The 24,593-nt window shown below is 38.1% G+C and overlaps 1 protein-coding gene across 3 annotated transcripts in view; it reads left to right on the top strand.

Moving 5' to 3' along the window:
- The window catches only part of WDR7 (WD repeat domain 7), a 345,325-nt gene that overhangs the window by 82,628 nt on the left and 238,104 nt on the right, over nt 1–24,593 (top strand). For all 3 annotated transcript variants that reach the window (XM_032422579.1, XM_032422577.1, XM_032422578.1), the window contains exons 15-16: nt 17,257–18,026; nt 19,335–19,423. In XM_032422579.1, the coding sequence (XP_032278470.1) occupies nt 17,257–18,026; nt 19,335–19,423 (859 nt within the window). The remainder of the gene's footprint in view (nt 1–17,256; nt 18,027–19,334; nt 19,424–24,593) is intronic.

Here is a 24,593-nt window from a genome sequence, read left to right as displayed (position 1 = left end):
ACGCAGTTCAGAAATACGGTGGCTCACTTTCTGACATCTCCTAACACCATTCCTCACCTCTTTTTTTCAGGTGGGGGGAATTACCTGTCAGTTTTGATTGCATTCTTAGTAGTTTCTCGCTCCCGGGGGCCCTTTCCTGAAGGCAGCCGTGAAGCAGCAGTGTTGCGCGTGGACGGGGTCTGCCACGGGCCAGCCCCTCATACCTTGTTCCTGAGGGCCCTTGCATTCACTTGCTGTGGAGGTGGCTAAACCTCTCCCACGGTCAGCTGCTGTTTTTAAATGGGCCCACTGTATTTTCCTGATAAATGTCGGTTAGCATTTTGGGGTTTGCCTATCAGATCTGTCGCATACCTCACTACTTCCCTTTCCTTCGTCCTACAGAGATGCCAGATACCAGATAGATCTTGTAGCTGTTGGTGGGTTTTTCCACCTGCTTGAATTTTGGGATTTTTGGATATATTTTGTCACCTCATTTTGTTGAAAATGTTCTCAGTACATTTGGTTTATTCTAATATTGCTCTATTTCTGTGTGAGGATTTGGAAAAATACAATAACTATTCTGCCATCAGTGCCATGATCTTTCCAGAATCCCTTTGAGTTTCTGTATTCTTGATGTTAATTGTAAGATTCAGCAATGAATTAGTTAAGGAGAAATTGTATTAAACATTCATTTTTAAATCTTAATTGTGTATTTATTATTGAACTAGATGAGGCACATCTGTGAATATGTTTTCTCTATTCTGGGTCAGTTGTGGGTTTGAATTTAAAGGACTATTTATGTGAGAACATCCTTAACCTACTGGCAGGTGACAGAGCCCTTCAGTCTGGGCTGGAATTTTCCTCATGTATTGACTCACCTACTGCCCATATCCACAATCTCACAACGTAGTGGTTAGAGAGAATGACTTCAGACTCTACAGTGAACAATCAGTGACTTTTTTTGTTTTGTTTTGCCACTTCTTCCCTCTGTATTGTTTGTCAATTGGTATCTAAACATTTCTAGAATGAAGATTTTAGAATTTAATGTGAGGCTTTTGGTAAAGAGATTCCTTAAGGAATAGTAAACTTAAAATTCTTTTGGAACCATAAATGTAATATTAAAAGATTTAAGGTTATTGATTAGGCACAGGTATATAGGTAAGGTAATTGGGATCAATTTCTGAACATACATTATTACATTGCTATTATAACAAGCACCATAAGTACAAGAAAGTCAAAGAAGTCCAGCTGCGCTGTCTCCCTCCTCCTTCCCTATTTTCCTCTTTTTCCATCCTCCTTCCACAATCCATCCATCATATTACATTAATCATTCCTCCTCCTTATCTCTGTACAAGTGGTTCACATTCTTTTCATGTATTTATGTCCTAATTCTGTTGTTGTCTCTTATTCTCTCTTCATATTTACCTCACATTCATGGTACTCTCACACACATTAGAAAGTACACTCTTGTTGGTTGTGAGTGCAGTGCTCTCCTGTGTGTGTGTGCGCGCCCATGTGCAATTGCATCATGTGTGGCTATTTCTTAGAGTTTGGAATGAATGCTTCGAAGATTTCCAACTCAGGTTATTTTTCCACCAACTTTTTCTCCAGTTCCACAGTAACGAGTTTTAAGTTGCTATGAATACCATTAAGGAATAAAACTAAACTCTAAAAACTAACTACATATTTAATTGAACTTACTACATTTTTTGATGATTACAGGATTTTTAGTTCTCTTCCTTTTTTTTAAGGATCCGTAAATTAGACAGGACTGGATTTACTGTGATCCTTGCATAACTCCGTCAAATAATGACATATATGAGGGAGCTACCCTTCTTTTTTTTTTTTTTTTTTTAAAGATTTTTATTTATTTTTTGACACAGAGAGACAGTGAGAGAGGGAACACAAGCAAGGGGGAGTGGGAGAGGGAGAAGCAGGCTTCCCGCTGAGCAGGGAGCCCGATGCAGGGCTCGATCCCAGGTCCCTGGGATCAGGACCTGAGCCGGAGGCAGACACTTAACGACTGAGCCACCCAGGCGCCCCATGGGAGCTCCCCTTCTTGAAACGTAACAAGCCCCGTGGCTCTTGTGCTTATTGGCCCTCTGTCTTGTACATAATAGGTGTTTGATGGATTTATGAATGGAATTCATAGTTCATATTAAATGTAATTCATCATATTATTCTGAACCAAGAAAAAATCAGTCTTATTTTATGATGGTTTTAGCACACTTTTGTTTCTCTTTGGAAGTACATTACCAATCCACAGTGTACCTGAGAAGAAATTCAGATTGCTGGGCAGTGTCTGAGATACAGCGAAGGAGAAATTCCTTTTACCATCTCACATAATAAATCAAATGGCAGACTGTTGAGAGAATAGGAACAGTAGATAGATTTAACCCTATGACCTCAACAGCCAGATCTTTGTAGCCCTTATGTATGATACTTTATATTTAACTCTTATTTGGGAACTTGAAGGTATTTTGAAGTAATTTGATAGAAATATAAAGATTTGTAGCTAAATACCAATGTGTTAATACCTTGGGTAAGATTAATTTCTTCTAATATGCTTGAAATATCTGTTCTTTATTAGACTATATAAAAGATTTTCAAACTTCTTGACTTTTATAGCCTCTGTTAGAAAATAATTGAATCAGTCTAGTTCAGTAAACATTTATTGACTACTAGGTACTGTGTTTGGCCCTGGAGAGCCAAAATGAATAAGACATGATATTGACCCTCAGGAAATATAATCAGCTAAATACAATGCAGAGGAGTAAGCGAGATGGCTGAGAAATGTAGAAAGTATTGCGGAGACCTGGACTAGCCTAAGGTGATCAGGATTGGCTGCTTGGAGGAGGGGACGTTGAAGAATGAGTAGAATGTAGTCAGGTGATGCATGGAGGTGGGTTGCAGTAGGTTCTGGGAAGTGGGGAATACTATATGTGTTCAGAATTGCTGGAGGATTGAAGAGAGGAGAGACAGGAAGTGGTGTGAAATGAGGCCGGCCGGTCCATGCTTACCATGTGAAGGTGCTTAAACTTTAGCTTTTGCCTCTGTGGCTTTCACACTTAAAAAAACAAAATCATTAGAATCCTTCCTTCAGAAAGAATTTTGTATGAGAGCAAGTGTGTGCAACAGATACAAGGGAATGTAGAGGAGAGTTTAAATTCAAGAATTTTTTGTGAGTGATATTTGGCAGGCCTTAGTGATTAATTAGGTGCAGGTGCTGAGTGAGGTTGATTCACAAGTTTTCTGATTGGGTGATTGAATAGAAATTGGCTCTATCAAGTGTGATATCAAATGTAGGAGCAGGTTTTGTGGGGGATGATGATGAGTTGCTTTGTAGATGATGGAGGGGTGTGGTGTTGGATATATGGATTGAGGAATCTCCAATGGATACCTGGTACTTAAAACCACGGAATGCCATGAGATTATTCAGAGGTAGCAGATGGGCTGAGATAGACTCTTGGGATACTAACCTTAAGGGGAGGAAGTGGAAACACTTTAGAGAAGTGTGAAGAGTTTGAGGAGAACCAGGAGATTATGCTGAATTGCAAACTGAAGGGATCAAAAATTTTGAGAAGGGTAGAGAGTGATTAGTTGTATCAAATGTTATAAATGTTCAGTATTGGAAGGGTTGAAATGTGTTTGTCAGTGAGGTCATTAGTACCCTTTTCCAGAACTGCTCCTCAGGATGTTGGGGACAGAAGCTTGAGTGTGGTAGGTTCAGGAGTGAATGGGAAGTGTGGAAATAGAAACAGCAAATGTAGGATACTTACAAAAAGTTTGATTAAGGGAAGGAGAAAGAATAGCTAGAGGAAAATGCAGTTTGCAAGGGGTGAGAATGTTTGTGGATTAGGGTTAAAGAGCCAGTAGATAGAGGAACATTCTAGATTAGCATAGGGAGGAGGTAATTGATGAAGCTAGCTTCCCAGGAAACGAGAGGGTGGCAGATTGCAAAGGCCGAGGGAAGGCAATTGGCTTTGACCTGGAGAAGAAAGACTTTATTTTCTGAAATTGAAGAGAGGGAGGGGCAGACTGGATGTCTGGGTGGGTATATGTTTCTATGTGAAGTGGATGGGAATTGAAAAGAAAACATTCCTAAAACCTTCACATTTTTTCAAGAGGTTATAGGTAAGATTGTGAGGAGTGAGAACCCAGGTAGGGACTTGATAAGAGAGGTAGAGATGGGGGAGGGAGAGGGGAAGCTAGGGATGAGTAAGAGGATTGACTATGAATTTGTAGTTGTAATGGGCCATAATTAGCTATAGTAAAAAATACAGGGAAAGGAATAGGGTAAATTTTATCACCGCTCCTGAATTGCAATTCTGTAATTCAGAAGTTAAAGGGCATTGAGGATGTAATTGTAAGAGATTGATATGATTAACCAGAAGTTCTAGGCTTGTGAGGGAAGGAGTGCAAAAGAGGATGAGGCTGATAGTTTTTGATCAAAATTGTGGAATCCAGGGACTGAATGCCTCTATGATAATGGTTCCCAGACTGTTGCAAATTGAAATCATCTGAGGATCTTTAAAAACTGGTGCCTGGCTCCTTCTCACGGGCTTTGTGATTGGATTGGTGTGCATGCAGCCTGTGCATTGGGAATGTTAAAGTTCCCCCGGTGACTGTAATGTGCAGCATTGTGCGAACCACTGCTCTGGAAGGTGGAAGAGCAGGTACGGTGGAAGGTCTGGAGCTAGAGAAGATTGTGGTCAGTGTGGAGGTACTGACGCTCAGGATATCTGAGGTGAGGACACATTCAGCTGAAGTGGGCTGCAGTCGAGACAGCCACCGAGTTGGGAGGGCAAGTATGGTCTCCATCTTTGGCACAAATGACCCTGACGCCCACTTTCCCGGTACTTCCTGCTTTTCACTGGGTGAGCGCTCTGTGAGAAGAGAGGGCAGTGCCCTCTGGCAGGCTGATTGGGGAACAAACAATAAGGCTCAAACATGTCTTATTCTTGTTTTTAGGAAATAATAGTGCAAAACATTGTTGATGCAAGTAAAAAACCCGAAACAAAGTAACAAAACTAATGGGAGCTTGCTTATTTATTTATTTATCTATCTATTAAATATTTTTATTTATTTATTTGAGAGAGAGAGAGAGAAAGAGTGAGAAACAACATGAGAGGGGAGATGGTCAGAGGGAGAAGCAGGCTCCCTGCTGAGCCGGGAGCCCGATGTGTGGGACTCGTTCCCAGGACTCCGGCATCATGACCCAAGCCGAAGGCAGTCGTTCAACCGACTGAGCCACCCAGGCACCCTTAATGGGAGCTTATTTAAAAGCAAGAATAACAGCAGTTGAAAACCAGCACTTATGATGTGCTGATATCAAAACATCTCTTTTATGGGCAAGTCATACATTCATATGCAGTAGAATCTTTGTACTAATACTCTGCATTTTGTGATTGTGTGACATCTAAGTTCAGTACTGAAAGTCTAGAAAGCTGTACTAACTCTACTAACTTCAAATTATAAATAGTAACATATAAAACAAGCCCCTGTAGCATAATTAGACCACATAATGGTAGTAACTCACTATATTACTATGGTGGCTCCATGTTTAACATTGTGTCATTTGCCCTCCGACTTCGAATCCTTTTATATCCATTAGGAGGCCCCTCGCCCACCCAGGGCTGCAGTCCATAAGTGAAAATCACTGACCTATATGGATGGTGAGATCTTCCAGAATGAGGGGTGGCAATTAGGGCTTTGAGCCAGTGACAGTGATTTTAAAGTTTAAAAAAACTTTCCCATATGACATTCATAACATGATTTCTATGTCATGGTGTTGCAGGCCCTACAATTAACCTTGGATGGAAGTATATTAATCAGGCAGTCATTTCAGGGAGGCAGTTTATTGCAGTGTCCAAGGATAGGAAGTATAAGTGGTTGTAGTGGTTGCGGTTGGAATTCTGTACCGTGTGTATCCAGAGGTCTTTCCGTGGTCTTCCACACATCTTTCTCTTAGTTTGTATGAAGATGCTTATTTTTTTGTAATTACCCTCACACCCGGTAGTAGTCAGCCTTGGTGAGAGTGATATTTTCTAGGGGCAGTGGATGGCTGTGAAGAAAGAGTGTATAGAAAAAAGAAAGAAGGGGATTTGTCAGCATAAATCGGGGTTTCAGTTTTCCACAGTGCACTGTAACTTGGTTCCCCAGTCTGTATTTCGATAAACGTAGTACTTGCTAGTTGCTGGGCCCGGAATACCCGTGCCTCCTTCACTCCCTCCACCTGCCTTCCCCTGGCTAGCTGCCACTCACCTGGGCGACTCCCTCAGCTCCCACGAGCCTCAGTTCTGTGACTACTGTCTCCGCAAAGGGTCCTGAAGTTTTCAGGTAACGCCAAGTCAAGCAGTCATTTGGATCTTCTCTGACCCTCTGGCATTTGCTTTACGTTTCTATCCCGGTACTAATTCTTTGGTACCAGTACATGGAAACAAGGAGATATATTTGTTTACATGTCTGTGTCTGTGTGTCAGGGTTTCTTAACCTCAACACTGTTGACATTTGGGGCTGGATAATTCTTTGTTCTGTGGTCTGTCTTGTACACTATGGCATGTTTAGCAGCGTCCCCAGCCTCTACCCTCTAGATGCCATTAGCACCTTCTCCCAGTTGTGACTCATAGCGATGTCTCCAGACGGTGCCAGACGTCCCTTGAGGGTGAGGGCTCAGTCACCTCTGGCTGACTGCTGCTCTGTATCAGACTAGGAGCTCCTCAAAGGACTGTTTGATACATTCCTCCTCGTATTTCCGGTGCCTGGCACAAACTGTTCATTGAATCACTGTGAATAACCCAGAATTTGAGGGTTGATTAATATGGAGTGGATTCATTTCCCCCACCCCCCATCTCTAGAATCTCTACAAAACTAATGCTGAGAGGCTCTTGATATCTAGAAGTAAATGTCTGGCAGATGCCAGAGGACCCGGACTTCTTCCTATATCCTAACCATCGACTAGCTCTGTGACCCGTGTGACTGACTGGCTTACCTCTTGCCCTCCATTTGTTTTTAGCTTTAAAGTGGAGGTAATAAGGTTGTAATGAAGTCAAATGGGCAACATGTTTTCACACATTTATCACAGTAGGTATTCAGCACATGCTAGTTTAATACTCTTAATTGAATGATGGACTGGTTTCATTCATTCAGCACACCTCGAGTGTGAACTATAAGCCAGGCCCGGAGCTAGAACGGCTGGAGGGTACATGAATCACTTCCAAACCCAGCAGGTCTGGTGTCAAGGGGTTCTTGCTGTCATGAGGGAGAGGAGCGAGCAGTTCATTGTGATGAGCTTTATATTACCTAAGGTATGCCCCAAGTGGGAGAGAGCCCTCGGGAGATGGCTGACCCGATGAGGTGTTGGGAAGGCTTCTCTGAAGAAAGTCATTCGTGTGGAGGCTTGATATCAAAAGGCAAAGTGGGTAAGAGCATCCCAGGCAGAGAAAACACTGTGCTGCCGTGGGTGGGGACAGTGAGTGGGCAGAGAGAGCATGGGGAGCTGTGTGCCCAGGCCGGCAGCCGGTAGCCGTGAGTGAGAGAAGAGGGTTTAAAACAGGTTAGAATCTGCTTGAGTGTATTTCTGAAATTGGAGATTGCTCACCACTGTGACCCTGGATGGATTAAAGCTGTTTTTTCCCCTGTTCATTTTGCCATTATTAGTCTTAGCTTTTCTTTTAGCGAGTTGACTTCCCAGAATATCCTCTCATTTCCTTTCCTTCACAAATGTGTTAAGGGTTTGGAATACCCAGGAGGATACATTAGTCTAGAAGCACTTTTTTTTTTTCTTCAGTAGTTTTCTTTCCTTTCCTTTCCTTTCCTTTTCCTTTTCCTTTTCCTTTCCTTTCCATTCCTTCCCTCCCTCCCTCCCTCCCTCCATGCATCCATCCATCCCTCCCTCCATCCATCCATCCCTCCCTCCATCCATCCATCCCTTCCTCCCTTCCTTCCTTCTTTCCTTTCTTCCTTCCTTCCTTCCTTCCGTTTCTTTCTTAAGTTTCTTTCCTTCAGTTATTTTCACATGTGTCTTTAACGTTGATTTGACATAAAATGAGCTGGGTTTTATTGTCCCTGTTTTACCAGTGAAGGGAATACTGTTGTGTTAACTGTTCACTGTTTGCAGCATCTCTCCGCTGTTTAGGAGACAGAAGAATTGATGCAGAGGATGTTGAGTGAGTCATATGAAGGCTTGTCTAATGGAGGAGTGGGGGTGCCCCAGCCCCCAGGGCTCCTGGTCTTGTGATTTTGATGACTTGGCCATTTGGGAAGAGTTACAACTTAATCTCTTTTGGGCTGGTGTTATGGATTAAAATATTAATCTTCTAATCTCTTAATATATTAATACCATTTTGATATTATTATTATTCAAACATTATCCAGTAAGACATGGCTTGTAGAAATATCTTTAGAAGATATTATCTCTATAACAGGCATGACCTAAGTGTTTATATTTAATACATATACTTAATTTTTGAGTAATTTACATTTTATTTGTCATGCGACATAAATTATTGTATTAAATCTTAAAACCTCTTAAATAGGTTAAATATCCCTTTTTGGTTTATGCTTTTTAATATACTTGTTAATAAAAACACATGGAAGGAAGTGAAATAACATCAGCTCTGAGTAAATTGTCGTCTATGCCAAGTCATAAAATCTCCTATCCAAAATCAAATAAATGTATTGTCTATTTTTAACTTAAATGGAGTCTCTGAGAAAGAACTCTATTACCCTGTTAGTATTAAGTAACAGCAATACAACAGCAGAGGGCACCAAATATCCATTTCAGTCTTACACATTTTCTTGATAGTTTCCCTTTCTTCCTCCCTCCCTTCATTTTTCCTAATACAGTTGACCCTTGAACAGCACGGGTTTGAACTGTGTGTGTCCGTTTATATGTGGATTTTTTTCAGTACAGTACAGTCCTGTAAACATATTTTGTCTTCCTTATGATTTTCTTTTTTCTGGCTTTCCTTATTGTAAGAATACACTATCTAATACATATACAAAATATGTGTTAACCGACTCTTTATGTTATTGGTAAGGCTTCTGGTCAACAATAGGCTGTTAGTAGTTAAGTTTTGGGGGAGTCAAAAGTTACACTCAGATTTTCTACTGCCTGTGGGGAGAAGGGGACTCAGTGGCCCTCACCTCCGTGTTGTTCAAGGGTCAAATGTACTTAAAATCATCAACATTAAAACCATATATTCTTATAGTAAGTGGTGGGATTTTCCCTTAGCTAACTTTAGAATATTTTAAAAGCACATTAGGACATCAATGTGTTTTTATTCATTGAACCTTTTGCATTTAACCTTATGCATCAGAAGTTCTTTTAAAGATCTTTATTTTTTTTTTTAAGATTTTATTTGCCCATTTGTCAGAAAGAGTGAGAGCATGCGCGAGCACACAAGCAGGGGGAGCAGCAGGCGGAGGGAGAAGCAGGCTCCCCACTGAGCAGGAAGCCCAATGCAGAGCTTGATCCCAGGACCCTGGGATCATGACCTGAGCTGAAGGCAGACGCTTAACCAACTGAGCCACCCAGACATCCCTAAAGATTTGTATTCAATAGAATATTCTATCCATAATCAAGAATAAAATTTTTGTTTAATTTTTCCTACCAAAATATTCTTAGGTGATAAACCAGTCTTTATACTGTACTTAGGAAATAAAAAATTATTTAGATCATGCATTAGAAATATGACACCTAAATAATTATTTTGTAAAATGTTATATTATTATTTTTCAAATACATATTTTTCCTATATTCTATTTTAGGACTCAGTGTTGATATTTATAGAAGTGTGTATGTGTGTGTATGTGTACGTTAGATATATAACATTTCCTAGTCTTAGTATCCTCAATCTCTGGTTTCAAAGCAGATTCAGATTTTTTTTTAAATCATTTACTCATCTGCTTTACACATCAGCATCAAAATCAGCTGCTTTTTTTTTTTTTTAAGATTGTATTTACTTGAGAGAGAGAAAGAGAGAGAAAGAGCATAAGCAGGGGAAACAGCAGAGGGAGAGGGAGAAGCAGGCTCCCCACTGAGCAGGGATGCGGGGCTTGATCCCGGGACCCCAGGATCGCGACCTGAGCCAAAGGCAGACACTTAACTGACTGAGCCACCCAGGCGTCCCAAAATCAGCTGGTGTTTAATGCTCACTGGCATAAATCAAATTTATGTTTAGGTAGAAATCTGGACTAGTTGGTGTTATAGATTGGACTCGATGCTTTTTCAGGAAACATAATTATTTTACTAGGTAACTTGAGAAATAGTCCTGAAAACTATGACGTTAAAAAATGATTCAGAAATAAGTTTTAAAATCAGGACCATTGAAGTGAATGATGCAAGAGTAAAATTATTGCCAACATTCTGAATTTCTCTAAGTCACTGGATAAAATGACATATGCCTAAAATATCATTATAACGTTGATTTTAGGGGACAAAGCTTCCAGGTGTTTCAGCAGACATGATTTAACCTAGCATGTAATCAAATATATAATAGTGATAAATGTTGTAACAAGGATACATCCACATTTTCTCCTTTGCAGACTGTAAGTTGTTTCCTTGTTGCTGGCCGCACGTGCCGCTTATGGTGTGCATGTGTGTGCATATGCTGAAAAATACCTGGGCTCGAGGAGGGATTAATCTCCCGATCATAGTTCTGTCATTTTCCTTGGGTTTTTCACTTGAGATACAATTTCACCTGCTACTCTTAATGTGATTGCCACAGGTTCGCTTGCAGTGATGAGCAAGCAATCCAATAATTTTTTCCTATTGTTGCATTTCTGTAATATTTTAAGTCAAGTTCTTTAGTATTTGAAATGGCTAAACCTGTATTTTCCTGTTTACAGAAAATATAACATTGTAATAGGCTTAACACTTACAATGAAAATGTCAAATATATCTGTCTTACTAGCTTTTTAAGTACGTTGTGTGTCTTTTGCATTTACGATTGAGTTTTACTAGCAAATTTGAGGCCATTTCACTTGGATATATTTTATGATTTAGCTTTTCTTTCTGCCCTTTTTCAAGTAAGTTTTGAAATTATTGCCTTAAGTACAAAGGCTTTATTTTCTTCTAAGCATCTTGCATATAATAGACACTCCACAAGTATTTGTTGAATTTAATCTTCTGCCATGATAATGTAAAAGGGAATTTGCGAGCACACATTTCAGATGTTCTTAATAAAGGTGACAGAACAAGCATACTAACATTCCTGTTAAAGAATTTCCAGGATTAGGTAACCTGTATGTGAAATTGTTAAGACTATAAGATGATTTGAATGAGTTAGTTTGCTCTAGATATGTATATCTTATGATTAAGCTAAGAGATCCTTGGAGTTTGATAGATGTTTCTGTTCATTTTCCTTTAGCTAAATCTTAGTGTGGCATATTAGAGTATCAGACGTGTGTGTGATCAACTCTGCCATCTCTGTGCATTTAGCTAAAGTCTTAACCCTTACAACTTTGCCAAATAGGGTATTTTGTTGTAATAAGCCTTTAAGTCAGTAAAATCCATTGGCAGGTGTTACAGGTCATCCGCAGTACTTGGGGATGAGTCATTTTCTCCTTCTTTCCTTCAGTCTCCCTCTATTCTCATCTGCTTTTATTATTGCTTTCTGTTTTTCACCCTCCTTTTTTGGCTGTGGCTTGCTCATAGGTACAGTTTTTCCATGGTGACACGATCAGCAGCGCTGAGAGGTTGTGATAAGAGGAGTCGCACACAGTCACATCCAGATGTCATGGTACCAGACACTAGATAACCTTTCAGTCGTCCAAGCACATGGCTGTCTGCTGGCCTACCTCCCGGAAAGAGACAGAACCGGAGCCGATCTCGGGGTGCTGAAAGGGGCACAGATGTGGTTGACATCAGAGGAGAGAGCTTAAAAGCTAACCTTGTGTCCTCACTCTTGCCTTCTTTTTTCTTCAAGCCACTCTTGCTGCCTCAATAATTTCCTTACCAAACATGTTTGATTTTATATTCTTTGGTAATAATGATCTCCCTTTCTCCTAAAAGAATTTTGTAGATCTTTACTGGAAAGACAGTATTTCCTAATGTACTGTGGTGGGCTCTTGATTTTACCTTATGCTATTATTACCTATTCCCTCATACATAGTGACATGCCTGTCTACCTAAAGTTCTTATAGGATGATGTCTTACCTTTTTCTGTGATATTATGAACCTAATGCCCAGCATAGTGCCTGGACCATGGCAGCAACTTAGCATGTGGTAGCTATCAATATTCATTTTCATAGCAAGAACATACTAGATATAATGTATTATAAATAACTTTGTCTTTCAAATTAATGTCATTAGGTACAAAGCGTTAAGCATAGTGTTTGACATTACACATTCAGCATTTGAAAAAACAAATATGAAGCTCAATGGTGTTAGAAATAAAAGGGTAATGTACACATTCTTCACCCCACCCCATCATCTACATTCTCAGTACTGTTGCATACTTTTATCTTCCCTCATCTGGATGGCTTCTGTTTCCTCCCAATTCATATTCATGACTCTGATCTTTTCAGCCAACATTGCTGGTGGATAAACATCTATAAAATTAAATTTGATCATGTTATTCCACTCTTTTAAAGCCTTTAGATGATAGTTCTCAAACTGTACTGCAGCATGAAGTTGCCTGGGATTCTCATTAGACAGGTTCTGATCCACTCAGCTGTATTCATACCGATTCAGGCCTGATATCAGGCCCAGGAACCTGTATTTTAACAAATAGCCCCAGTGATTCTGAGAGAAGCACTGCTTTATTGATTCCCAAACCTGCAAGATAAAGTTCAAAAGCCTTAGCGTGAACCTCTGTGTTCTCTCCTTACATTCGTTCTCTTGGTCTTCTGTGGCTTCATCAGCATCCATCCTGTCACATCTCCTGCCTTTATCCTTTTTCACATTTTGCTCTCTCTCTGCCCTTTCATAATTACCCCTTCGGAGAGGCTCTCCCTGGTCACCCAGGGTGGCTTTCTCTGCTGTGTCCCTTATTGTACCTTGCAATCCTCCTTTCTTCAGAGCATCATTCTTACTACATCATCATGGTGTCTTTACATGCCATTATGCAGTCGTGAGGTTTGAGTTCCATGACTAGAAGGTCATCTTGTTTGTCTTTGTATCTCCAGTGTCTTGCACAAACACAGGCGAATGTGTAAAAAATGAATTAAATACGGGAATGAAATTCAGAAACTCTTGGCTTTTTTAAATCATATTTTATAGAATATAAATTGATATTACTTATGTTCTTTAGGTTTAAGCTGTGATTTAGAAATTATTTCCTACCTTCCTTTAAACATGATTCCGTTCAGAACAGAGGTTTCAGCAAAGGAGGCAGAATTAGTAATAATTATGGAAATAATTTGCAGAAGAGCAGCCACTTGAGACTTTTTTTTACATTTTTCTTTCATTGAGGTATAATTGACATACAACATTACATTAGTTTCAGGTTTATGATGTGATGATTTATATTTGTATATACTGTGAAATGATCACCACAGGAAAGTCTAGCTAACATCCAGGAAATGCCCTTGAAGGATGGGTAAAGTATGACTTAAAGGGTTGTAGGAAGAATGAGAAAGGAGCATCATCCTGGCATAAGCAAAGGCACAAACGCGAGACACTGCATGGTTCTGGAAGATACAGGTGGTTTGGGGCACCTGGGTGGCTCCGTCGGTTAGGCGTCTGCCTTCAGCTCAGGTCATGATCCCAGGGTCCTGGGACTGAGCCCCACATTGGGCTCCCTGCTCAGTGGGGAGTCTGCTTCTCCCTCTCCCTCTGCCCCCCCTCCTCCTCATGCTCACTCTCTCCCAAATAAATAAAAATTTTTAAAAAAGGACAAGTGATTTCATTGGGCCGTAGTAGAAGATATAGGGGTTGTGGCTAGAGATGAAATTGAAGGAGTAGGCAGCAGTATATTTTGGAGGATGTTTTGTGCTTTGCAAAGAAGTCTTTGCTTTGCAAAGATTGTATCATTGGATTATAAAATGCTGTTGAAGCCCCTTCAGCTAGGAAGAAACATGGTCAGATGGGAGGAGGATTGAACAGAAGAGAGACCAGTTAAGGAGATTTGTTATAATTTTATGATAGAAGAGTTTATGATTTATGATTAGCAATTTAAAATAATTTTATAATTTTTTTATAATATCCTTTGTTCATTCTGCCAGGTACTCTGATAAGGTCACATAAGATGAGTAAAATATAATTAGTTCCCATAGAGTACAGGAAAATGTAAATATGTAAAATACCTAACTGTATCAACATAACCAAGGTGTATACATTTGTGATTTATAGTAGATATAAAATGTCATGGGAGCTGGATTCATTGTGGACTAATAACTTTCCTTGGGAGAATTAGGGTCTTGGTGGAAGAGAAGGGATTAGAATAGAACAAAGAAGAATATTTTGGGCAAAGGAATAAATAAAAGGTTTAATGGGTGGGGAACCATGGTTATGGTATGAGAGCCTGTTTGTTAAAGCTGGAAAAATATTTGGTATCAGACTGTAATGGGCCTTGAATGTTGTGCTGAAGGACTTTGTATTTTATCCTGGAGCTTTATTTTCTGATTATGAAAATAATATATATTGACTTTGTACCATTTAAGAAATGTAGGGAAATATAAAGAAAAAAGAAAATATTCTATAATTCCATCACAAAATGTAATTACCAATATTTTCATGTATTTCTTCCCAGTGTTTCTCACCATGCTCACATATATACTTAAGCATTCAATAAATGAAATCAGAACCATAGTGTGTGGGGGTGTGTGTGTGCCTGTGTAATTTTATCTCACTTAAAATTGGAATAGGAGAGGTGCCTGGGTGGCTCAGTCGGTTCAGCGTCTGCCTTAGGCCCAGGTCATGATCCCGGAGTCTTGGATCAAGCCTCGAGTCGGCCTCCCTGCTCAGCGGGGTGTCTGCTTCTCCCTCTGCTCCTCCCCCCCCCCCCCGGCTCATTCTTTCTTTCTCTCTCTCAAATAAAGTCTTTTTTTTTTTTAAAGATTTTATTTATTTATTTGACAGAGAGACAGCGAGAGAGGGAACACAAGCAGGGGGAGTGGGAGAGGGAGAAGCAGGCTTCCCGCAGAGCAGGGAGCCCGATGTGGGGCTCGATCCCAGGACCTGGAATCATGACCTGAGCCAAAGGCAGACGCTTAACGACTGAGCCACCCAGGCGCCCTCAAATAAAGTCTTTAAAAAAAAATTGGAACAGGAAATTTTGCCATGTGGTTGAGTATGCCCAGAAAGCATGATTTGTAGTGATTGCAGTATTTATTCTATTATATGGCTACACTTAAATTATTTATCTGTTTCCTTATTGTTAGATTATTTAGGCTTCAATTTAAAATAATGGCTACCATTTCACTGAATATCTTTGTACATAAATCCATGTCTGTATTTCTGACTATTTAGGATGGGGTTCTAGAAATAAATGCACTGGATCAAGCTGTCTAAAGGTCTCGCAATGTATTTTGCCATATTGCTTTTCTAAAAGGCTGCTATTTAAATTCATGCCTGCAGTGAGTGTGTGGGTTTGACTTTCATTGTACTCCTGGCTAAGTAGTTTTAGTGTTTACTGTGTGCTAATTTTATAAATGGTATCTTGTAGTTATTTTAACAGTTATTTCCTTGACAACTAGTTTGAGCTGGTTTTTCCCTATATTTATTGACTCTTTGTTTCTTTTACTGTGAATTGTCCTTGATCTTTATGATAGTCTCCCTCTTATTTGGGCATTAGTATTTTTCTTGCCTATTTTAAGAAATATTTATGTAGATTGTAACCCTATCAGTCTTATTTCTGGCACATTTTCCTATTTCTTACTTGCCTTTTAATATTTTTATAGTAGTGGGGCGCCTGGGTGGCTCAGTCGTTAAGCATCTGCCTTCGGCTCAGGTCATGATCCCAGGGTCCTGGGATCAAGCCCCGCATCGGGCTCCCCACTCCGCAGGAAGCCTGCTTCTCCCTCTCCCACTCCCCCTGCTTGTGTTCCCTCTCTTGCTGTGTCTCTCTCTGTCAAATAAATAAATTAATTAATTAAAAAATATATATTTTTATAGTAGTGAGTTTTAAATTTAAGTATATTTGGAAAGCTCTTTCTCATCTTGAGATCAGATACATTCACCTGTATTTTGATTTAGTTTTTAATCTGTATTTTCCATTTCTCTTCATAACCCATGATTTTGGCAGAAGAGTGATGTGACTGGATTTGTGCTTCAGAAAGAAGTCTTGTGGCTCTGGAGTTGCGTTGGAGTAAATAGAGACTAGGGCGGTGAACCCCGCTGAGACAAGAAAATAAGTGTCCAAATGTGGTGACAGTGATAGTGGGGATAGATGGTCTGGGAGGCACAGCGGGTTCAGTGGCAGTGTGGACATCAGGACGCATTTGACTGAGAGGGGCTGTGGGACATCGAGATACAAGCAGTTGTAAGTAGAGGATTGAAACTCCAGGAGGCTGGTCAGGCTGATGATGGAAATTAGGGAGCCACAAGTGTTAGTTCTAATGTGGGAGGAAGGTTGAGTTTTCAGGGCAGCTGACTGCTGAAAAGCGTGGTCAGAATTAGAAGGCTCACCAAGAAGGGAAGCTAGGAGCTTTTAATTTTTTTCTTTATGTTTTATCTCACTCACCCAGCAAAAATAACAATGTCAGATACTGCAAAGAGCTCGAGGAGGAGCGGGACTGAGAGTTTCCTTGTATTAGCCTCTGATTCCGTACATTTGGCTAAAAGGGGCAGTAGAGGGGGAGAGAAATCAGTAGAAGAGGGAGCATGGTCAAAGGATAACACTCCTTGTTAGAATCTAAGTAGACTTGAGCATGTTCTCTATTGAGGGAAAAGAATCTGTGAATAGGGAGAGAGTGAAGGTGAAGTGGAAAAAGGAGGGATTTGATGGTACAGCAACTTAAACGTAGGAGTCGCTGTGATAAATGGATTCTTCTTTCAGGTGAACCAGTAGTTCATTCTCAGAGAATTTGCATAGAGGTTATTGAAACAAATTTTAATCTGTTCTATAAGTAAAAAGACTCCATCCATCAATAACAAATTTTTCTAGTTTTTAAAAAATTAATTGACCATTTTATAATTGTTTCAGCATAAAACTCTCATATAAATTCATCTTTTACATGCTGTTGATTGGCAAAGTTTGTGTGTTACTTTTAATGATACGGGTACCTAAAAAGCCTAATACCCATTCAGATTCCTCTATTTGTTGCTCAGTCATGAATGTATGCAATTAAACACTTTATATTATAACCATTTTTTAAAAATGTTTTTTGCAGGGAAATTTGCCTAAATATTCTCATAACTCCCTGATGGTTCAAGCAATAAAGACAAACCTAACAGACCCAGACATACATGTGCTTTTCTTTGATGTGGAAGCGTTGATTATTCAACTCCTGACTGAAGAAGCCTCTAGGCCGAATACTGCGCTTATTTCCCCAGAGAATTTGCAAAAAGCATCTGGCAGTTCAGACAAAGGGGGCTCTTTTCTAACTGGAAAACGAGCAGCAGTTCTCTTCCAACAAGTGAAAGAAACTATCAAAGAGAACATAAAGGAACATCTCCTGGATGATGAAGAGGAGGACGAGGAGATGATGAGGCAGAGAAGAGAAGAGAGCGATCCAGAGTATCGGGCCAGCAAATCTAAGCCATTGACCCTATTAGAATATAATTTAACGATGGACACTGCAAAATTGTTCATGTCATGTCTTCATGCCTGGGGTTTAAATGAAGTTCTGGATGAAGTTTGTCTTGATCGCCTTGGAATGCTGAAACCGCACTGCACAGTATCTTTCGGTCTCCTATCGAGAGGAGGTCATATGTCCCTGATGCTTCCTGGTTATAATCAGCCTGCTCGGAAGCTGTCCCATGGGAAAGGAGAAGTAGGAAGGAAGCTTCCAGCAACCGAGAGCGTTGGAAGGGGAACTTACGGAGTGTCCCGAGCCGTCACCACACAGCATCTCCTGTCTATCATATCTTTGGCAAATACATTAATGAGTATGACCAACGCAACTTTTATCGGTGATCATATGAAGAAGGCTCCTACCAGGTGTGACCTTGATAGTTTGATTTTATTCTCACATTTCAAAATAAATAAATAAATATAAATAAAGCCTGTTTTATTTTTCTCACTGTTTTATTACTTGGGGGGGGAGGGCTCTGCCCACCTTAGCATTTTTGTGTCATCTCAGTGTTTCCCCTTGAAATTTTAAAACACAACATGCATGATTTAAAGCATGATAAAATTACACAGTTTAATCTTTACTCAAACATACTACGTAGCTATTTAAACTGAGTAGCTCAGATCAGCTTTAATAAGTGAATTATAGACTAGCTCTTCAGTAAATATAATCTTAGAATTGTATCTACTTAAAGTTTGCATTGACATTTAATTCAAAGGGTATATTTGGTTGAAATGCTTCTTTATGACTTATATGTAATGAATGATAGGTGTTCAGTAATTAGCTTCAGAATTTTATGAGAAGTGTAGTAAGAATTTTTCAGTTGGAAGAGAGAAAACAAGTTTTTAATTGTAGGAGAGTATTATTTTAATATTTCAGGAATATCTAACCTGATTTGCTATTACCTATTTTCCAGAAGTCATGAAGACAACTTTTTAAACTGTGGTTTTATTATACTTTATTGAGAATTGATCATATTGAGAAATTTAAAAAAATCAAATACTTAAGTAGTACTTACCTTGTATCTGGTTCTGTTGTAAGTACTCTATAGATACTATTTCATTAATGCTCTTAATCCTCCAAGGTAGGCACTGTTATTATCCTTTTACTACAGATAAGCAAACTGAGACACAGGTTAAGTAATGTGTCCAAGGTCACACAAGTTGGTTAAGTGGTATCACTAGAATTCACAATGAAACAGACTGCCTCTGGAATCCAAGATTTCTAATGCCTTATTACCTTTTTCAGATTTTAAGGATGAATTCTTTTAGACTCACTGTATTGTTCCATGAATTCATTTGGACCAATGATATAGGGAGGGCTGAAATCTCAGCATGCTAATATTGAAGAATGAAGGACTAATTATAATATTTATTTGTCAGTGGTAGTACATTAAACTGTTCAGAAATATTTCTTAAATTAGTATAAAGCATAAATTGTAGATATAAAATTTTTACTTGCTATTTGCTAATCATTCAATATATTAACATTTGAAAAGGAAAATGTTAATAGGTACAAAATAGTAAAAAAACATTTTTTGGAATGGTAAATTGAAAATGTTCTGTATATGTTTCTTTTATAATTCATTTGGGACTAGAAAGCTTAATATTTTAAGTGGTTCTGGAAATATGAAAGTATGATGTATATATACATATATTTTCTTCTTCTTTTTAAAGGCCACCTCGACCAAGCACCCCAGACCTTTCTAAGGCAAGGGGTTCCCCTCCAACTTCCAGTAATGTTGTGCAAGGACAGATTAAACAAGGTAAAATTAAATCTTATTAAGTAATTGACCTGACATTTCAGCTGTAGAAACTGAGGAGGCACAGCTAATGTATAATCATAACATTTTGTTTGTCTCAGATTGTTAAAAGAGAGAAAAGTTGTTATATTCCAGATGTAAATATGGATAATTAAGATGTCAGTTAAAAATAAATCAGATTTATTTAGAAACTGATAAATGAGCATATTTCACATAATTTTATTGTACTGTCTTTGACCTAATTTTTATGAATTAGGGGCACCTTAACTTGACAACACTAGTGTGTTAATTGTGTATCTTGAGTTTAAAAGTTATACCTATTTTTAACTATATTTAGAAATGTTTAAAATCATATTTTCATACTCTTTTCTGCGTTTGCAAGTAGTTCATGCTTTGTAATCCACAAGTGGAAAAACTTTCTTTTTATTTACATCATTATTGTCTACAGCTTTGTTTTTCATTAGTGGATAGAAGAGAAAGTTGAGTTTCTCTTCCATTATTACCTTTTATGTTCATTATAAGAGTGGCAAATGCAGCCAGAGTTGGAGATGGGGGGGTCATTTCTGCTGAGAGAGCTTTCTTTCAGGCCGAGAGTTAATGCTGACTCACTCAGAATGTGATAGAAGTGAAGAAGTGAGCAAGAGATGGGATGATGAAGGTTCTGCCTGTAAATGGTGACTTCAGGGTCTTCTTTTTTCCATAGGTTTTTTGTTTTGTTTTGTTGTTTGTTTGTTTAGGTTTTAAAGATTTTTTCTTTTTCTTTCTTTTTTTTTTTAAACAATTTTTCCCTTCCCTAGGACAAGTACTTTTCTCTTTCTTAGCTTAGTATTTGGGTATTTACTTTAATATCTTTAAATAGATGCCTGATTTTCAGTTTTAGGCACTATTTGCTTCTCATTATAGAAGATAAGCTCCCACATTCTCTACCCCCACTCCATCATTCATTCTAACCCCACATGCTCACCCCTTTTGTTACCCTTTCTCTGATTAAAATTAATATAAGCTATTATAAAATAATTGTATGTTATAGAAAAGTTTTCGTTGGATAACTTTTTATACTTGTGTACATGTGAAACACATGTATAAAAAAGTACGCAAAACAGAAATATGTAGCTTAGTAACTTTTACGTGCTAAACTCCCTTGTAACTACGTCCGTGGACAAGAAATCGAACATTGCCATCATGCCAGAAGTTGCTGGTATGTTCCTTCCCAGTCATTATGTGCCCCCTTCCAGAGGTAACTACTGTCTTGACTTCTGGGAGATTACTTCCTTTCTTTAGAGTTATACCACGGAAGTTTAAATCCCTAAACATTGTAGTTTAGTTTTGCTATGCTTTGAATTTTATATGAATTCTGTCAGTCACAGAGTATGTATTCTTTGTGTGTGGCTTCTTTTGTGAGATTTATCGATGATACTGCATTTGAAGTTTACTCATTTTCATTCATTTTTATTGCTCTGTAGTATTCTGTGGAATGAGTAGACCACAGTTTCTTCATGTATTTTCCTGTCAATATACATTTGAATTATTTTCATTGTTTTTCATAAATCTACAAATGTTCTTGCATTTGATTCTTAATGTACCTTATCAGTATTTCTGTTGTATATATAACTAAAAGTGGAATTTCTGCATATGTTTAGCTTTAGCTTTAGCAGATAATATTAGGATGTTTTCCTAAGTGAGTGACTACTATACATCCATCAAAATGGCTAAAGTGAAAAAGGAAAGTACTGTTGGCTAGGATATGGAGCAACAAGAAGTCTCATACACCATTGGTGAGCAATGCTAGCCAACCCTGAATATTTTCCATCTCTTTCACTTTAGCCATTTTGATGTATGTGTAGTCTCTCGTGTGTTTAATTTACATACCCCAATTCCCATCAAGGTTGAATACTTTTTTGGTATGTTTATTGCTCATTTCTATATGTTCTTTTGTGAGGTGCCTGTTCAACTCATGTGTGTCTATTAGGTTGTTTTCTAAAAAAAAAAAAAATCCATTGTAAGGGTTGATCTGTGACTGTCCTTGATATGAGCCCTTTGTTGTATGTATTGCAAATATTTATTTGCCTTTCACTCCTATCTTTGAAATTCAGCATCTGTCAATTTCAGTGGAATCTAATATTAATCAATTTTTTCACTTATACTTAATATTTGTATGTCCTGTTTCAGAAGTTACCTTGATACCCCTACCCTGATATCATGAGGATATCCTTCTGTTTTAGAAGCTTTATTGTTTTACCCTTTTTATTTAGATCTATAATCTGCCTAGAATTCAGTTTTGGATATAATGAGCAGCAGGGGTCCTGTTTCATTTTTTTCCTCCATACAATACCAGATCGGTCTGGCATGATTTATTGAAGAGATGATTCATTCCCCACTGCTTTGCAGTGCCATCCTTGTCATAAATAAAACGTTCTTCTGTATGATCTGTTTCTGGGGCAGTTTGAGCCCATTGATTTGCTTGTGTGTTCTTGTGCCTTTAATTACTGTAGCTTTGTAGTAGGACTTGGTTTTCAGCAGATAGAGTCTTCCCACCTTATTCTTAAAGAATGTCATGGCTATTCTTGTTTCTTTGAATATCTCAATTGTCAGTTTAGAGCCAGTTTCTCAATTGTTATAAAAACCTATTGTGATTTCAATTACAATTTTATTGAATTTATAAATGAGTTTGGGAAGAATTAATACCTTTGTGGGTTTCATTCATTCAGTATATTCACTGTATTCAGTATATTCCTTTATTTATTTAGATCTCATTTGGCTATTGTAACTCTTTTATAGTTTTCTGTGTAGAGGTCTTACATACTTTTTATTTAGATTTTTTCCTAGATAAGGATTTTTAAAATACTCTTGTAACTGGTATTGAATACAATAATGCAGATTATTTTGTATGTTGACCTTGTATCAAGCAGTCATGCTAAACTCACCCATTATTTGTAGTACTTTATTTGTGGATTACTTTGACTATATGGACAGTAATATGGGATGCTTTTTCTATGCCCAGTGTTTTCCCAAAGGGGAAAATTTTAAGTTTTCATAATTATTATATTTCCTGTGTGCTTTTCATAAGAAATTCACTTTCCATTATTCCTTTGCTAAGTGCTTATCATCATTGTATGTTGGGTTTTGTCATGCTTTTTCTGTATCTATTGAGATGATTATATAATTTTTCCTTTTATTCTGTTGTGATTGATGTATTATCATCTTATATATTGTTGAATTTGGCTTAATGTTTTTTATTTGGGAAAAAGTTTCCTCTTCTTCCTCTTCCTCTTTTTTTTTTGTTCAAATAAGTAGGCTCCATGCCTAGCATGGAGCCCAATGCAGGGCTTGAACTCACAACCCTGAGATCAAGACCTGAGCTGCGATCAAGAGTTACACGTTTAACCAACTGAACCACCCAAGTGCCCCAGTTTTCCTTTCTTCTAATGCTCTTATTAAGTGTTACCTTATTCAGGTTTCAAAAAAATGGATTAAAGAATCTTTTCTCTTTTTCTGTTTTCAGGTAGAATTTATGTAAGATTGGCATTCTTTCTTCCATAAATGTGCAGTAGAATTTGCTGGATTTAGATCTAGAGTTTTCTCTGTGGGAAGTTTTTTAATTCTGGGTTTAATTTCTTTCATTGTCATGTGACAGTTCAGATTTTCTGTTTCTTCTTACATCAGTTTATTAAGTAGTACATATTTAGCGATTTTTCTAGTTCTTTTAAATTTGTTGTCATTTGAAAAGATATTATCTTTTAAATTTCTTTAATATCTGTAGTGATACCACCATTCTTATTCCTGATGTTAATCATTCGTATCTTCCCTCTTTTTTCTTGATCAGTCTCATCAGGAACTTATTAATCTTATTAGTTATTTTAATGAATCCTCTGTGCCTTTGTTTATCCTTTCTAAGTGCATATTTTTTCCTATCTCCCTGAAGTCTGCTCTTCTCCTATATTTTTTGGAGTTATTATGCTGTTTATTTTTAACTTGCTAAGATGGATGGTTACTTACCAATTTTTAGCCCTTCTTCCTTCAGAGTATATGCCCAAAATAATGTTTTCTGTGAATAAAGACAATTTTGCTTCTTTTCAGTCAGTTTGAATTTTATTTTTCTTACCTTACTGCACAGGTAAGGAGTTAGAGAATGATGTTGAATTGAAGAAGTTAGAGCAGACATCCTTGCCTCATTCCCAATCCATGGGATAAAGCATCCGGTCTTTATTAAGTATGATGTTAGCTTCAGGTTTTTCTTAGATGAGGAGGATGTTAAGGCAGTTACCCTCTATTCCAAGTTTGCTGAGATTTTTTAAATTATGAATGGGTGTTAGATTTTGTCAGATGATTTTTCTGCATCTGTTGAAATTAGCAAATGATTTTTCTCTTTTATTTTCTTAAGACAACGTACATTAACTTTTGAATTTTTTTTTCAAAGATTTTATTTATTTATTTGACACAGAGAGAGAGATACTAAGAGAGAGCACAAGCAGGGGGAAGGGCAGAGGCAGAAGGAGAAGCAGGCTCCCCACCGAGCAGGGAGCCCGATGTGGGGCTCAATCCCAGGACCCTGGGACCATGACCCGAGCCGAAGGCAGCCACTTAACCGACTGAGCCACCCAGGTGCCCAAACTTTTGAATTTTAAAACAACCTTGAGATCCTAGGGTAGACCACACTTTGTCATGATGAATTATTCTTCTTATAGATTGTTGGATATAATTTGCTAAAATTTGTTAAGGGTTTATGTTATGTTTATGAGGGATTTTGGTCTAGTTTTCATTTCTGATAATGTTCTTTGTTCAGTTTTGGTAACAGGATAATGCTGGTCTCACAGGAGTTAGGATGTTATCCTCCCCCCCCCCCCCTGCCCTTTTTTTTTTTTTTTTTTTGTATTTTCTGGAAGGGTTTGTGTAGAATTGATATTACTCTTCATTTGTTTGATCTAAATTTACTAGTGAAAGTATGTGGGCCTGGAGTTTTCTTTATGGGAAAGGTTTCAACTACAAATTTAAATGCTTTAATAGATATAGGGTTATTTAGATGTTTTATTATTATTATTACATCTTGGGTGAACTTTGATATTTTGTGTCAGAGTTACTGGAAAAAAGTTTAATATTCTCTAATTTTTCTTTTAATATCTATCTGTAGAAATTGAAAATGGTATCCCCTCTCTCATTTCTGTTATTCATAGTT

This window comes from Phoca vitulina, unplaced genomic scaffold, assembly GCF_004348235.1.
Source record: "Phoca vitulina isolate PV1807 unplaced genomic scaffold, GSC_HSeal_1.0 scaffold27, whole genome shotgun sequence".
Classification (NCBI taxonomy): Eukaryota; Metazoa; Chordata; class Mammalia; order Carnivora; family Phocidae; genus Phoca; species Phoca vitulina.
This window is presented reverse-complemented; position numbering and strand designations above follow the sequence as displayed.